Below are 16,988 nucleotides of genomic sequence, written 5' to 3' on the forward strand. Positions count from 1 at the left end.
TACTTGAAGAGAAAAGATTGCAGCGCTATGGTATAAGAGGATGTCAGTAGGGTCATACCAAGAATGCCCACTATGATGAGCTTATAGCTTTATTGTATTTTTCTATGATAAAATGCAACCTTTTTGATATAAGTTAATTGCCATTTCTAGGAATAGTGAATTACAAATATATTTATAACTTGTGAGAAAACCATGGGTCCCAAAAATCTGCAGGCCATAATCCAAGCAGCAATCTGGGACCAAGTCCAGTGGTATCCTCCTGTACTGTCTTCATTGACATTTCAGCAGTTAATAGTAAGGTTCCTGTTTCACATATGGCCACAACAAGGATCCATCTGTATTCAGAAAATCCTGAACATAGCTACCTTTTGAGGCTGGCAAGGGCTACCCCAAGCCAATGAGTCCAAAACCAAGTATTTTTTAATAGAAGTTTTAAGGAGTGAAGCCAATTTGCCTTTTAAAAGGCAAATTGGAGAACTCTAGAAATGCTGAGGACCTTATTTAACCAGATCAATGCCATTTTCCAACAGATGGCACAAGACTCTCTTGAAAATGACAGCATGAGTCCAGCAGACCCTGCAAGGAAATTTATTTTTCCTCATAGTAATTTTGCTATATAACAGCATGCTGGATAACACTATTTGTTCAGAATTGGTATTGTACATGGATTCTGAGCATTCAGTCAACTGAATATACAGTATGAATGTTCTGATCTACTGGTTATGTAGCTGGACCATTAACCCATGGGTTTCAAATTCAAATCTAACCACAGCAAGTTATGAAATTAGTTATTTGTGGGATAATGTTAGAAATGCTGAATTGTTTGTAAAATCTGATACTTCGCTAATGTATCTCACCGAAACTAACCTGGCACTCTGTATGTGACTATTACATGATTGATATTGAATACCTTGAAGGACAATAATTAATGCTGTTTTGCTAATTTTACTGACAGAAAGTACACAAGAAGTGATATTTGAGAACAAGTTAGTTTAAATTGAGAACACATGGTTGTCACATTTGTAGGGCATTGCCTTAGCCATTCTGTCACTTTAAGCTTTCTGAGCATTTTCAGCACTTAAATATGGTCAATATTTGTGTCATTCACATTCACGTTTTTTTAATGTCCCCAACAGCAAACTGAGTAAACAATTGGTAAGATAAGTCCAGATATAAATTAATTGAGCTACTTTATTTCATAACAAATGAACATAAGACCCAATTCAGATTCAATTCAGTTAGTTCATCATTATTAGTTCATTGTATAATTGCATTCATCTAATAATACAAAATAACAATTACACTGCTTCTCCATATCACAGGTTGTGTTTGATTTCAACAAGATAATTTTTACCTAGACCCCTGCAATCCATCTTTATCACAGCCTTTGCTTGACATGACTGTCATTGTCACCTTTACTGTGTCTTTACATCTGTCTCTGTTGGCTAGAAATGAAGTCCTTGAGACTTCACAACATAAAGGCTCCTGATTGTTTATATTCTTTAAAGAGAACATCCTAATTAGTACACTATTCACATGTCACCCAGGTGCCTTCTTCTAACTCTGGCAAAATCGTATATTCATGTTTTTATCTATTTTGGTTGACATGCCCATCAAATGGAGAAATGCTGGAATGACATGATAAATAATTTTCTACTTCCCACATTTGTTGTGAGCATTATGTATTCTCAGGTGAGATATAGCACTAACCAGAAGCAGATCAAAATATGCTCTACTCTGCTTCCATTTTCGAGCTGAACAATGATATCTATTGCATAAGATATCAACCCCTACTGCATCCCACCTCTACATATGTAACATTACAAATGTGTAAAAATATAGAAACTATTCAGTTCCTAACATTTTCATTCTCCATTTTTGTGATCACAGTTCCTGAGCAAATTCACAAACTGCACTTTCTAAAAAAACATTTTCCAGGACAAGCTTATGAATATTTTTGTCTTGTATCTTATTGGTACAGAGGTTTTATTTTAAAAAATCATTAATTATTTTCATATTTAATTTATAAACTATAATTAGAGAGAGGACATCATCAGAATGATAAAGGAAATCTGTGGTAAGTTGTCTGTCATCTTTTATGGCCTACTTACTCTTTTTTTAATGTTGTCATAGTACCATCTATTCTAAGTAGTTGCAATTGGTAAAACCATGCAATGAAGGTGATAGTTACCTTAGAAAAGAAAAAAAAGTAGATTTTCTTCCAGATATTATCAAACCAATAAGGAGAATTATTTTTTAAAATCATCTTGGGTGTCGGGAGAAATTATGATTAACTAATTTATTGGAGTTTTTGTGGGATTAACATGCACAGTGGATAAAAGGGATCCTGTAGATGTACCATACTTGGATTTTCAGAAGGCATTTGTTAAGAAGCCAGCTTTGATGTGGTTATTGCAGAAAACAAACTCCCATGGTATACTGGATAACATATTAGCATGGATAAATGGTTGGCTGGCTGACAGGCAGAAAACAATCAGTATGCATCAGTGGATCTCTGTCTGCTTGGCTGGATGAGATAAGCAGAGTCCCATAGTTGTCAACATTTTGCAATTTACATCAATTATAAGATGAGGTAGCGAAGGCATGGTCACTAACTTCACAGACAACACAAAGATAAGCAGGAAAGTATGTCGTACAGTGGATATTAGGAGGATACAAACAGATCTAGCTAAGTTGAGTGAATGGGCAAAAGTTTAGCAGATGGGGTATAACATGGGTACATATGAAATTATTCCCTTGGCAGGAAGAAAGAAAGGCAGATTATTACTTCAATGGAGAATAACTGCAAAACTTTCAAGTGCAGAGAAATTCAGGTATTCTAGTGAATGAGTCACAAAGATTAATTACACATGTACAGCACATAATGAACGAGGTTAATGTGATGCTTTCGTTTATTATGAAAGAAATTGGTCATAAAAGTAAGGGTACTTTGTTTCAATTATACAGGAGATTGGTGTAACCACATCTCGAGTTCTGTGTTCTATTTTGCTCTGTTTTAAGGAAGGATATAAATGCATGGAGGCAGTTCAAAAAAGATTTATTAAATTGATGCCTGGAACAAGTGGGTTGTTTTATGAGGATAGGTTAGACAGGGTGGATCTGTTTCAGGACTAAGGGATGGCTGTTTAATAATTAACAGTTGCTCTTGTGGGCAGAAATTAGTTTTTTTTTCTCCAAGAATTGTGAAATTTTGGAAGTTTGTCTCAGAAGGTGGTGGAGGCTCGGGTCATTGAGTACTTTTAAGGTGGAGTTGGTTGATCTTTTTTGTTAGGTAGGGGAATCGAGAGTTATAGAGGAACATGAAAATGTGGAATTCAAAATACAAACAGATCAACATGACCTTACTAATTGACAATGCAGGCTCAAGGGGCCAAAAGAGCTACTTCTGCTCCTAATTCATATATTTGTATGCCTGTAACCATTTCTGAACTGTTCTATCGATAAATGTACACTATGTAATAGAGTCATAGAGATGTATAGTATGGAAATAGACCCTTCGGTCGAATTCATCCATGCCGACCAGATATCCCAACCCAATCCAGTCCCACCTGCCAGCACCCAGCCCATATCCCTCCAAACCCTTCCTATTCATATACCCATCCAAATGCCTTTTAATTATTGCAATTGTACCAGCCTCCACCACTTCCTCTGGCAGCTCATTCCATACACGTACTATCCCTCTTTCCCCTCTCACCCTAAACCTATGCCCTCTAGTTCTGGACTCCCCCCATCCCAAGGAAAAGACTTTGCCTATTTATCCTATCCATGCCCCTCATAATTTTGTACACCTCTATAAGGTCATCCCTCAGCCTCCAACGCTCAAGGGAAAACAGCCCCAGCCTGTTCAGCCTCTCCCTACAGCTCAAGTCTTTCAACCCTGGCAACATCCTTGTAAATCTTTTCTGAACCCTTTCCAGTTTCACAACACCTTTCTGATAGGAAGGAGACCAGAATTGCATGCAATATTCCAACAGTGGCCTAACCAATGTCCTGTACAGCTGCAACTTGACCTCCCAACTCCTGTACTAAATATTCTCACCAATAATTCCTCTCCATCTAAACCCTTAACACTATGGCATTCCCAGTCTATGTTTGGAAAGTTAAAATCCCCTACTATAACCACTTTATTATTCTTACAGATAGCTGAGATCTCCTAACAAGTTTTTTTCTCAATTTCCCTCTGACTATTAGGGGTCTATAATGCAATAAGGTGATCATCCCTTTCTTATTTCTCAGTTTCACCCAAATAACTTCCTAGGATGTATTTCTGGGAATATCCTCCATCAGTACAGCTGTAATGCTATACCTTATCAAAAACATCACACCCCCTCCTCTCTTGCCTCCCTTTCTATTCTTCCTGAAGCATTTGTAACCTGGAACATTAAGCCGCCAGTCCTGCCCATCCCTGAGTCATGTTTCTGTAATTGCTATGATAGCTCAGTCCCATGCTCCTAACCATACCCTGGGTTCATCTGCCTTCCCTGTTAGGCCCCTTGCATTGAAATAATTGCAGTTTAATTTACTAGTCCTACTTTGTCCCTGCCTGCCCTGACTGTTTGACTTGCTTCTGTTCTCAACTGTATCAGTCTCAGGTTGATTTCTTTCCTCACTATCTCCCTGGGTCCCTCCTCCCCATCTTACTAGTTTAAATCCTCCTGAGCAGCTCTAGCAAATTTCCCTGCCAGTATATTAGTCCCCTTCGAATTTCGGTACAATACGTCCTCCTTGTACAGGTCACTTCTACCCCAAAAGAGATTGCAATGATCCAAAAATGTGAATCTTTCTCCCATACACCAGCTCCTCAGCCATGCATTCATCTGCACTATCCTCCTATTCCTGCCCTCACTAGCTCATAGCACCAGGAGTAATCCAGATATTACTATTCTCGAGGACCTCCTTTTTGAATTCCTGCCTAACTCTCTGTAATCGCCCTTCAAAATCTCAACCTTTTCCCTTCCTATGTTGTTGGTTCCAATATGGACAATGACCTCTTGCTGGCCACTCTCCTCCGTGAGAACATTCTGCACCCTCTCTGAGACATCCTTGATCCTGGCACCAGAGAAGCAACACACCATTCTGATTTTTCACTTCTGACCACAGAAACGTCTGTCTATACTTCAAACTAGAGAGTCCCCGAACACAATTGATCTCTAGGAACCCGACGTACCCCTCGTTGCATTAGAGCCAGTCTCAATGCCAGAAATTTGGATGTTCGTGCTATATTTCCCTGTGAATCGATCACTCCCTACATTTTCCAAAACAGCATACCTGTTTGAAATGGGGATAGCCATAGAAGACTCCTGCACTAGCTGCCTACCTCTCTTACCTTTCCTGGAGTTAACCCATCTATGTGACTGTATCCGAGACTTTCCCCCCTTCCTATAACTGCCATCCATCACATACCATTGCTGTTGCAAATTCCTCATTGCCTCTAACTGTCCCTCCAACCGATCCATTCAATCTGATAGGATTCACAACCAACAGCATTTATTGCAGATATAATCCGCAGTAGCCCTTAAATTCTCTTTAAACTCCTGCATCTGACAATAAGTGCATATCGCTCTACTAAAGGCCATTATTGCTCCTTCACAATCTACAGACCCAGAAAATAACACCATCATTTCCTCTACAAAATACTTCCTCAGGTGAAATTAATAGTTATGGCTTATATTTTAAGTTTAATCAAGAGACATATCTCAAAAAACATATAATCAAGAAAGAACCTACTCTACTCACTACTGCAGATTTTCTGTAGTTCTATCTCAATTACTTTCCAAATTGTTGCCTGGTTTTTAGCAATGACAAGAAGTTTATATGGAAGCTATTCACCAAAGCATTAATCTGTTACTTTTAACAACAACACATTAGTTATTAATAATTTTAGCTTATTTAACTGTTTTAAATATAACTTTGATACGCTGACACTTCTTAAATAGTATCTATTTTTAATCAATGCATTATTTCAATTCTTACTTTACAGGCTGTGGAATTAAATGTAAAGAACGACCAATGGAACTTGTCTTTGTGATTGATAGCTCAGAGAGTGTGGGTCCAGATAATTTTGAAATCATAAAAGATTTTGTCACTGCACTCGTTGACAAAGTAACAGTTGGTAGAAATGCCACCCGAATTGGTCTTGTACTCTACAGCTTGGAAGTACGATTAGAATTTGGTCTAAGTCGACACCTTACACAACAAGATGTCAAACAGGCAATCAGGAAAATGCTATACATGGGAGAAGGCACGCATACTGGAACTGCCATTCGCAAAGCAACACAGGAGGGATTCTATGGAGCCCGACCTGGTGTGAAGAAAGTTGCTATAGTATTAACAGATGGACAGGCAGACAGAAGGGAGACTGTTAAACTGGATGTTGCTGTGCGTGAGGCTCATGCTGCAAATATAGAAATGTTTGCAATTGGTATTGTAAATACCACAGACCCAACTCAAGCTGAATTTTTACGTGAGCTCAACCTAATTGCTTCAGATCCTGATACTGAACATATGTATCTCATTGATGATTTCAATACTCTTGCAGGTTTGTGATTTGTTTTGCTGTATCACCACTTAATAGTTTTTTTCTAATAATAAAGGCTTTAAATACAACATTTTACTATGTTCACACTTAGGTGGAAAATGGAATAATTACTAATCAGCTAAGAAATCAACAGTATCATAGTATAAAACCAGAGATTAAGCTTGAAATTTAAACTTCGTTGTATTAGAAATACTAAAAGACATTGTTGTGTCAACTTACCAAAGCAGGAATATGTATTTGCAAAATTTAGAGGAGGCCCCTCTTAAGTCATTCAAACACATCTACTAATGGTCACCCATGGAGTGGCACCTGTAGTAAGGTCAAAAAATTCATGAACTTGACTTTCAACAATAAAGAATATAAAAGAAAGAACTATGGATGGTGGAAATACGAAATAAAAACTCAGCAGTTCTGGCAGCATCTGTGGAGAGAGAACCAGAATTAACATTTTGAGTCCAATATGATGCTTCTTTGAAAAGATATTTATGGGTCCTCCAATTGTCCAGTCATAATGTAATGTGATTATTAAATTTATATCATTAGGCTCTGTTGGTTAAAAAGGATTGATAAAGACTTAGTTGGCATTGAGGAATAAAGGACTTTACTAATGGGAATTACAAGAAAAGTGTTTTCCTTTCTTCCATTTTTAGCTCTGGAATCAAAATTGGTCAGACAGTTCTGTGAAGATGAAAATGGTGCATTGATTTACAACCGTGTTAGAAATGGAGTAATAACAAATAGCAGTCCATTATATTATGTTCCTAGTTCTACACCTACCAGAAATAAAATTGAGTTAAGTTCTCCAAAACCTACACAAACAATTGCCTCTGGGAAGGTGAAAATAACTGCGCAAGTGAAACCATCTCTATCTGGATCTACCTCAACTGGAAAGTTTACAAAAGTCAATAAACAGGTATCAGTTGATCTTATCTATTCTGCATTCTTATTTTACAATTTGAAAGAAAATGTATTCATCAACATGCCTCTTCATAAAGTGGAGCTGTTGGCAAATGTTTTGGATATATCAAGTCACATAAAATTTTGAGTAAATCGACAGAGATTGAAAATGAGGGGATTTTTTAAATGTCAAAAGAAAATAGTAGAACTATTGTCAACAATAATTTTGATTGCAATTTAATTGTTTTCTTCACGTACACAATCAGTTATTGATGTCTTGCATCATACAGATGAACCAAAATCCACAAGCACATGATAAGCAGAAAGAAGATTACAAGTTTCAAGTTCTTTCATCTCCTTCAAAAGGCAGTAGCTACCTGTCAACCAGTAAACAAGTACCAGATCTACACTCACAATTAGTTAAACCAGTGAAAGAATCCACAGTCTCCCCAACAGTAAAAATTCCAGTTTCAGGTAAGATTGTATTTTTACATCTGCAGCATAAATTATGGTTGAAGCCTGGAAACTGAAATGATTAAAATGTAATATGTTTACCTGAGATGGGTTTGAATTTTAGCACTGGGTTACTAGGATAATACAAGAATACTGCTTTAACTGATTTGGAATAGTCTCAAAGAAGTGCAATAAAATAAATACAGTTGTTCGGCGCTAAGCTGGAAGCTTTGCTTAACAATATTAAATTGTCCAAGGAAAGCTGGTTTGAGTATTGCATTATGGTATATTTGAGATTTGGCATTATTAGCTCAAAGAAGGAGGGATATTTTTCAACACCAGAAAACATCTGTTTGCAATATATAAAATCCTGGACAATATTTATCTTTAACTCAAAACAGCAAAAAAGCAGGTTCACCTCATTATTATTTGGCAATGTAAACAAAATGCATGCCAAGTATGTCTTGAGAAAAGATGTGAGAAGACCTTTAATATGTAGATACTTCTTTGACCAAAGATGGGGAAGATATATACTGCCCTTGATTCTATTTGACTTTTATAAAATGTTATGATTCCAAATATAAAATCTACAACAAGTTTGCATTGATAAGTGATTATTTTTCAAACATATCTCAATTATTTTGGATTCTAACAGTTGCAATTTGTGTTCAAATATTCCACTTACCTTTTTTCTAGACCCTCTCTGTCAGCTCCATTTAGACCAGGGAACCTGTCGGGACTATATAATTAAATGGTATTATGACAAACAGGCCAATGCCTGCGCACAGTTTTGGTATGGTGGCTGCAGTGGAAATGCTAATCGTTTTGACACTGAAGACAAATGCAGGAAGACCTGTGTAGTTTCCAGTACAGGTACGACCTTTAGGCTTTAAAGTACATTTTATGTATTCATTTTAAAAATAGTTTATAGGATATGATGATGAAAACATTACAACAATGGAGTACAAGATAAGATCATTCTCTTCATCATTATTGTATCATTAGGCTTAGATTAGTTAAATAAAAAGACAAGAATAATCCACAGTAAAAATACTTAGTTTGAGGAGAACCAATTAAAGTAGTTGGAGGGCTTGCCCCGAGTTAATGGAAATGTAAAATTGGCAGGCATGCCTGCAACAGAAAATTTGGACTGCTTTTAAAGAGGTGTTGTTTCAAGCACAGACTAAGTACATTCCTACAAGGAGGAAAGTTCAGGCAAGCCAGAACTCCCTGAATGATGAATAAATAGAAAATAGGAAGAATCAGGAAAAGTACATATATGCAGATGTCAGGTTGATAGGACAAATGAGAAGCATGGTGCATAAAGGAAATTCAGAGGGTAAGTGAAAAAGGAAATGAGAGGCAAGAAGAAAGTATGTGAAGAAACTGACAACTAACCTAAAAGGGAATCCAAAAATCTTATGTAGGTATATAAATGGTAAAAGAGTAGTCAGAGGAAGTTTGGTGCTAAACAGGGACCAAAAAGGGATTCTATGCTTGGAGGCAGAGAGCATGACTGAGATACTAAATGAATACTTTTCCCTGCTAAAGACAGCTGAAAACTGTGCCATCAAAACTGTAGTGAAGGAGGTGATAAATAAGACAATGTATAGTTTAAAAATTTAATAAAGATGAAGTTTTGGAACAATTGACTGTTTAAAATTGATGTGGCAGCAGGACCAGATGGGATATATTTAAGGATGCAGAGGAAATTAAGAATAGTCATTGCAGAGGCACTGGTCATAATTTTGCTGACCTCCTCAGATCCATGATTCATGCCAGAAGACTGGAAAACTGCAGGTGTTCTTTGTTTAACTTTACACTGGATTTTGAACTAGCAATTGTCAGTCAGTTGAACTTCAAAGGTGAGAAAGCTTTAGCCAGTGTTAATCCAGACCAAGGTAAATTGTGACTTGGACAAATGTCAATCCATTAAGAAAAAAAAGCATAGATTTATTAAAAGCAAATCATGTACAATTATATTGACTGCATGTTTGATCCTGTAACAGAAAATCTGATGAGGGTAATGTGTTTTGATGTGGTGTTATCGGGGCTTCCAAAAGTGGTTTTGAAGAGTGCCACTTAATAAGTTTGATGTTGGCTAAACAATAGGAAACAAAGAGTAGTGACACCAGTAGGGACTGGTGGAAAGTATATAGGGGTGTTTTCAGGGGCCAACACTAAGGCCACTACATTTCTTTATTCACATGAGCGATTTACTCTTGGGTGCACAGTCCACAATTACAAAATTTGCAGATAGCACAAACTTGGGAGCCTTGTGAACTGTGAGGAGGATAGTGACAGAAGTTGTGTAGACATAGCAAAAAAAACTCACTCGAAGCTCCAGGTCACTGATAAGTCCTTCTCTGAAATAGATGAGAAAATGGGTTTTTCACTAAACACCGCTATATTGTTGAATCCAGGCCAGAAGTATACAAGCAAGCAGTAATCAATGTAAAGTGATTGCACTCACTTTGCACCACAACTTATCAGAAACAGAAAGATATGTGAATATATTCCATTCATAGAATCATTGAATTTTAAAGTACAGAAGGAGGTCATTTGATTTTTGGAATACTTAATAGCAATTTGGCACAGTGGCTCAGTGGTTAACGCCACTGTCTCTCAGCACCAGGTACATGGGTTTGATTCCACCCTCAGGCAACTGTCTGTGTCGAGTTTGCATGTCCTCCCCATGTCTGCATGGGTTTTCTCTGGGTGCTCCAGTTTCTTGCTAAATTACCCATAGTGTCCAGGGATGTGCAGGTTAGGTGGGTTAGCCATGGGAAGTGCAAACTTACAGGGATAGGATAGGAGGGCAGGTCTGGGTGGGGTGCTCTTTGGAAGGTCCCATTCTCTAGCCCTATCTCTGTAGCCTTCTAAATTCATTGCTTTCAAATTTATATCTAGCTTCCTTCTGAAATATTGTTTGAATCCACCTCCGCAATTGTCCCAGGCAGCAAATTCCAAACTACAACAACTCTGAGTGGGGAGGTTTCTCCTCATCTCACTCCTAGTTCTCTTGCTGACAATTTTAAAATTGTAGCCCCGAGTCAATGATATACTAATTAGTGAAAACAAAATATATTCATAATTTTGAACACTTCAATAAGGTTACCTCTTAATCTTCTCTGTTCCAAGGAGAAAAATCCTAACTTTTTCATTTTTCCTTGTATCTAAAAATCCTTCGTTCCTGGTATCATTACAGGTGTGTCCAGGTCTTTAACATCCTTCTTTATTTAAGGTGCCCAGAACTGAACACAATACTCCAAGTGTGGTCTGACCAATGATTTGTAGAGGTGTAGCATCACTTCCTTCCTTTTATACTCTATGCCTCAAATTATAAACTCAAGGATCTTATAAGCCTTCTTAAGAATTGTTTCAACTTGCCTGGCTACTTCAGAATTACACACCTGAATCCCAAGGTCCCTCTGCTCCTGTATTACCCTCAAAGTTGTACCATTGACTCTGTTTTGTCTTTTCATGTTTCTATAAAAAGGCATTAATCCCCATTTCTTGACATTAAAATTCACCTGCCAGGTGTCTGCCTTTTTGGCCAAATTGTCAATGTCCCTTTGAATTTGCTCAGCATCTTCCTCACAATTCACCACTTTCCCTAGCTTTGTATAATCTCAAATTTAGAACTTTTGCCTTCTACACCCATCCAAATTGTTCAAATAAATCAGAAAAAGCAAGGGTCCCAACATCGATCCCTCAGGAATGCTACTTTCAACTCCTCTTCAATCTGAGAAATTCCATCGATACCTCCCTCTGTTTCCTATCTTTTACCCAACTTTTAATCAGTCTTGCCAAGGACCCATCAATCCCAAACATTTCAACTGTACTAACTAACCTGCCATGTGGCACTGTATCAAATGCTTTCTGAAAGTCCAAATATATAACATCCACAGCACTACGGTAATCCACTGCCTGTGTCACCTCATCAAATTTATCAGACATGACCTGCCCTTAACCATGCCACGTTGACTGTCAAATATTAACTTATTTTAAGTCATTGTTGCAGGACAGCAATGTCATCAAACCCTTGAATCCATTACATTGCTGTATTATGCAAGTCTGTCCTTTCTCTTAACAACAGAATCCTGATGGTAGACAAAATCAATGTACAACCCAAATTATATACGTGGTGTGGTTTATCCCATTTACTGAAAGAGTGTCCAGCCTTCTATGACACATGCAAGCAGTATCTCACAATGAAACACTGGATAAAGATATGCAGACAGTCTAATTATCAGGAGCAGGCCAAGATGTAGTAAAAAGCTCAACACATTAACTTTGTCTGAATCTTCTTCATGTGAAGTATGTTACCAATGTTACACCCTTAAAATACAAACATGTGTATGAATTTCAGGAAAAAACTTTATATAGCCAACTTATCTTACTAACCTTACATGTGGTCAATTTCACACACTATTGAAGAACTGGAGCATATACAATGATTTTGTTTATGTATCCCAAGAAAAGTGGCCAACACAAATTGCACACCAAAGTTGACGCATGTCTAACCACTACCACTAACCCATTACACATCCTTGATGAGATTTTGCATGCAAATGTCACTGTGTGGTAAAGACTACATATGACAAGTTCACTGCCTACAATGGATCTGAGATTTGAGAGGAATAATTTCAACATGGTTCTTCTAGTTAGACAGCAGAAACTTTCTACATTGCTCAAACAGCCATTTTTGGTTTGCATAAATCAGCTGATATGACATCAAAAATTATGGACAAGTGAATTAAATCCATGCTTGATCTCTCAAATCTACATCCAGATCAGTTTGAACCATTTATAACTTCTAGGGTGATGCATCTTAAAGTTGATGCACGGTTTAGTACAGGTCATCCTCATAAATGTAGTGTACACAGTACAGGACAAGCTCGAAACAGACCTGGACACAATGGACCCCACAATGTCTGCAAGCCATCGTGCCAATGATCCACCTCCATCATTTGTACATCATCCTTTAAAGGAATATGCTTGATTAGACCAAATGGAATTGCCTCTTTTCAAGTTTTCTTATGTAATTGTTGTTTAGAAAGATTACAGATAAGAGTTTTTAGTGGGTAACCTCCATTGCTCTTCATTAAATCTTGCTGTTGTGCATAACCATGTTTTGAATGTGCTTTAGCTTTGCATCTACTGGAGATGCATGGTGTTTCACTTTGAACAAGTCTTGCGTAGTACTTCCAGGTGGTTGTGTTGCTTCACATGCGCTCATGTTAGTGGAAGCAGTAGGATCCTAATTCAAGGATTATGGCCTGATTTGGTGACATATAGAACTATTAGTGTTTTGACCTAATGGTTATACCATTTAACAGTACCATACATTAAATACTTTAATAATTTTGTTCCCTTTGGAGGAATAGCCATGACTCATTTGATGGCATATTAGCCCCTAAATCACAAGATTTTGGGTTCAAGTTCCATCAGGAGTTGAGCACAAAATTCAAGATTGACACTCCAGTGCAGTACTGAGGGAACATTTTCAGAGGAGCTATCTTTTGGATGGAACATTTAAATCCAGGATCTATCTCAATGCTTGAAAGGATGTAAAAGATCCCATGGCAGTGCAAAGCTGAGGAGGAGTGTTATCCATGGTGTCCTGTCCAGTACTATTATTTCAGTCAACATTACAAAAACAGGCTATCAGGTCATTATCACGTCACTATTTATAAGAATTCACTGAACATGTTATAGAGATGATGTAAAGCTTGCCTTCTTTGTTTTTATATTATGACGTAACTACATGTCAAAAATTATTTAACATTATTAAAATGCTTTGAGACATCCAGTGACCATGAAAAGTGCTGTATAATGGAAGCTTGTCCTTTCTCTTTTAACAACAGATTCCTGATGTGAATCCCAGAAAAATTGTAATTCAGCAAGTCTTAATGAGATAAAGGAAGACAACAGAAAACAATTATTGTGTATTTGATACATTATGAACAATATTATATTTTGGTAGTTATGCATTAGATTCAAATTGTACAAAGCTGTTAATACAGATGCTACTTTTTTGTTATTTTTCTGTACAAATGCAATTCTCAGGGCTGAAAATGAAAAATAGAAATATTTTACAAAATGTCCAAAAGACTATCTTTGCAATAATTGCGGATCAAAAATATAGAAAAGATTAGGAAAGATATTTGGTTTTCATTTAAGGTTTTGATTTATATTATGCTGAGAACATTAAATTGACAACTTGCAAAGAAGGAACACTTAAATATTTACAGCTGAGAAGATGAAGTTTTGTCCTAGAACTCTAGCCTTACTATTTCTGATTTGTTTCTCTTCAGAAATTATTAAAGTGGTATAAACTATGAACTTTAAACTGATAATTATCACTTTTTGTGCTGTTGCCTGATAACGACTGAACTATATTTCTTTCATGTGCACCACAGTAAATTGCACAGTTGATGAAATGTTATGAAATCTGTTCATTTCATGTATTAGAGCTTTATTAGGATGGCTGCAAGTACAATAGTTGGAGACTAATAATAAAAGTTGGCCAACGTAAAAGCAATAAAAACATATGTATAAATGGGAGATGACACAGTTCATATTTTGCAAAAATACGGGATTATTAAAGAATTGTTCAATGACATTGTAATACGCTTTGTTAAAAGATAGATCTGAATATGTTTTGTGATGCTACACATGGACAAGTGAATTTACAGATATGTTTTTTATCATTGATATCTTAAAAATGTATTGTAGGGATAGATTTCATAATGTGACTATCCACCTCAATTCTATAGTGCTCATTGGAGGACTACACTGGAACATTGAAATATGGTGCCAAGTGGCTGCTGATACTGGGAATTAGCATCAGCAAAGGTTTGAAACAATTTCTTTGTTTTGGTTTTTGCAAATTATTTGCACTTTGAAATATAAAGTGTGACACTTTGAATACTGATGGTTATGTCATTGCCTTCCCACTCAATGGGCAACTTGCTGTGCAGTGGATGTTGGTGCTTCTGCTGTGTGAACATCGAAGGATGAACTCCATGCTGCTTTTGTATTTCTTTAGTTCCACCAATTCTGATTGATGATTGACATATTCGAATGTACTTCAGCAACAATTTTATTATATGGGAAAGCTGTTTCTCATAGAAGAAACACAGATAATTGTCAGCATTGTACTGGCCTGCACATTGTTGGGGAAATTTTTTGATTTTCATCAAATTAGTTCAGCAAACACTGGGCTGGATCCTGCTGAATTTCAAAGCTGACCATAATCTTTGTGGTCTTCCATTCTGCTATCCAAGCTGGACAAATATGGTATGTGACTGGAAAATATATGGGAAAGTAACCATAATCTTTCTACGAGTCATCTGGAATGGAAGGAGTAAGTTTATATAGTTTGTGCGAGTTCAGTACGTGCAATGTATGATGAGTGACCTTCACATAACTTGCTGCAGATAAGATGCTAACATCTGTCACTACAACTTTCAATCGATCATCTCTTCCTCCCTGACCCCAGCTGGTATTCGCTTACCCATCCCTAATTGTGCTTGAGCAGAGTAAACTGTAAGGTCATTTCAGAGGGCAGTTAAGAGGCAATACATTGCTGTGGATTCACGTGTAGGCCAGACCAGGTAAGGACAGTAGATTTCCATTGCTGAAGGTCTTCACAATAATTAAGGAGAGTTTCAAAGAGCTTTAAATTCCATTTTTATTAATTGAAATTCCATAAGGTGAGATATGAACCTGTGTCCCCAGAGCACTTTGAGGAGAAAGTGAGGGCTGCAGATGCTGGAGATCAGAGCTGAAAATGTGTTGCTGGAAAAGCGCAGCAGGTCAGGCAGCATCCAAGGAACAGGAGAATCGACGTTTCGGGCATAAGCCCTGAAGAAGGGCTTATGCCCGAAACATCGATTCTCCTGTTCCTTGGATGCTGCCTGACCTGCTGCGCTTTTCCAGCAACACATTTTCAGCTCCCCAGAGCACTTTGCCTGGATCTCTATTATACTCATTCAGTGACATTATCAGTTTGCCACCATCTTCGTTGTGTCTAGGTCATATTAAGAAAGGTGAATTTCATTGACCAGTAGTTGGAACAGTATGACTTACCTGTGTCAAACAATTGTCACAACAGATTCCTGAACTATAGTATAGTTTACTCAACTCATTTTTGTTTCAAAAACATCTTTGGACTTTTATCTGGAATAAAGATGAGGAAAAGCACTGCAACTGATTAAACAAGGGATTGTAATTTAATATTCGTGAAAAAATTAGAGCAGTATCTTCAGGTGCTATGAATGATCTTTGGCATTCAAAATGGCTTCTGCATGGTGCGTGCATGATTTTTTCAGCAAGGTAGAATTTGCATTCAATGCTAATTTGATACCTGCTGAGTAATTTTGGAGTTTTGCTCCAGACAATGGTTTCTCATGACTACAAACTGATAAACATACATTCAGTGGATGTAAGGATACTGTAAGGATATCTGTTAACTGTGCAGCCACAACTGTAACCTCAGTGGAGGGCAAGGATGGCTGTGTCAGTGACCATGAAGGTGATAGCGGCCGTGGTGATGAATGTTTATGAATGTGGTTCTTCCAACTTTGAGTAGTGTGGCATCTGTCATTGTGTGAGACAGATCATTGATCTCTCTATTCATCAAGAGATAACAATATTTCATTCGCTTTTACTATAGAGAAGAAGTCAAAGTGAACACGTGGATTGCAGTGTTCCTTTGGTACAGATGCATGGAACCATTTGAAAGTATCATATTTTCGCCGTTCTGCGTACCATAATCAAAAGGGATTCTGCACCTTAAGTGCCCATTTCTTGACAATTGGCAGTGATCCCATGCAGGTCAAAACCCAAAATTCTTGACAGCAGTTACAATGCCTGCATTCTGTGAAAGGTTTCTATGTAGTTGCATCTGAGCCACAATGGAAAACCAGCAGATGGTAAATGGGTGACAAGGAGTGTCTGCTGACTACATAGCTGATTACCTAAGAGCACAAGAAATAGGAGCAAGAGTAGGCCTTTTAGATCCACAGTTCAACAAGCTCGTGGATGACTTACTCCAGGCCTCAAATTCTCC

General features: G+C 37.4%; 1 protein-coding gene across 1 annotated transcript in view; it reads left to right on the top strand.

Annotated features, from left to right (window-relative positions):
* Positions 1–14,409, top strand: part of col28a2a (collagen, type XXVIII, alpha 2a) — a 128,692-nt gene extending 114,283 nt beyond the window's left edge. Inside the window, exons 32-37 of the mRNA XM_087988564.1 lie at positions 2,041–2,077; positions 6,002–6,559; positions 7,210–7,472; positions 7,747–7,930; positions 8,606–8,782; positions 13,780–14,409. Coding sequence (XP_087844690.1) covers positions 2,041–2,077; positions 6,002–6,559; positions 7,210–7,472; positions 7,747–7,930; positions 8,606–8,782; positions 13,780–13,787 — 1,227 coding nt within the window. The 3' untranslated portion in view covers positions 13,788–14,409. The remainder of the gene's footprint in view (positions 1–2,040; positions 2,078–6,001; positions 6,560–7,209; positions 7,473–7,746; positions 7,931–8,605; positions 8,783–13,779) is intronic.
* The last annotated feature ends 2,579 nt before the right edge of the window (positions 14,410–16,988 follow it).

This window comes from Chiloscyllium plagiosum, unplaced genomic scaffold (assembly GCF_037043375.1).
Source record: "Chiloscyllium plagiosum isolate Xiang-an unplaced genomic scaffold, Cpla_swu_hap1 HiC_scaffold_7, whole genome shotgun sequence".
NCBI lineage: Eukaryota > Metazoa > Chordata > Chondrichthyes > Orectolobiformes > Hemiscylliidae > Chiloscyllium > Chiloscyllium plagiosum.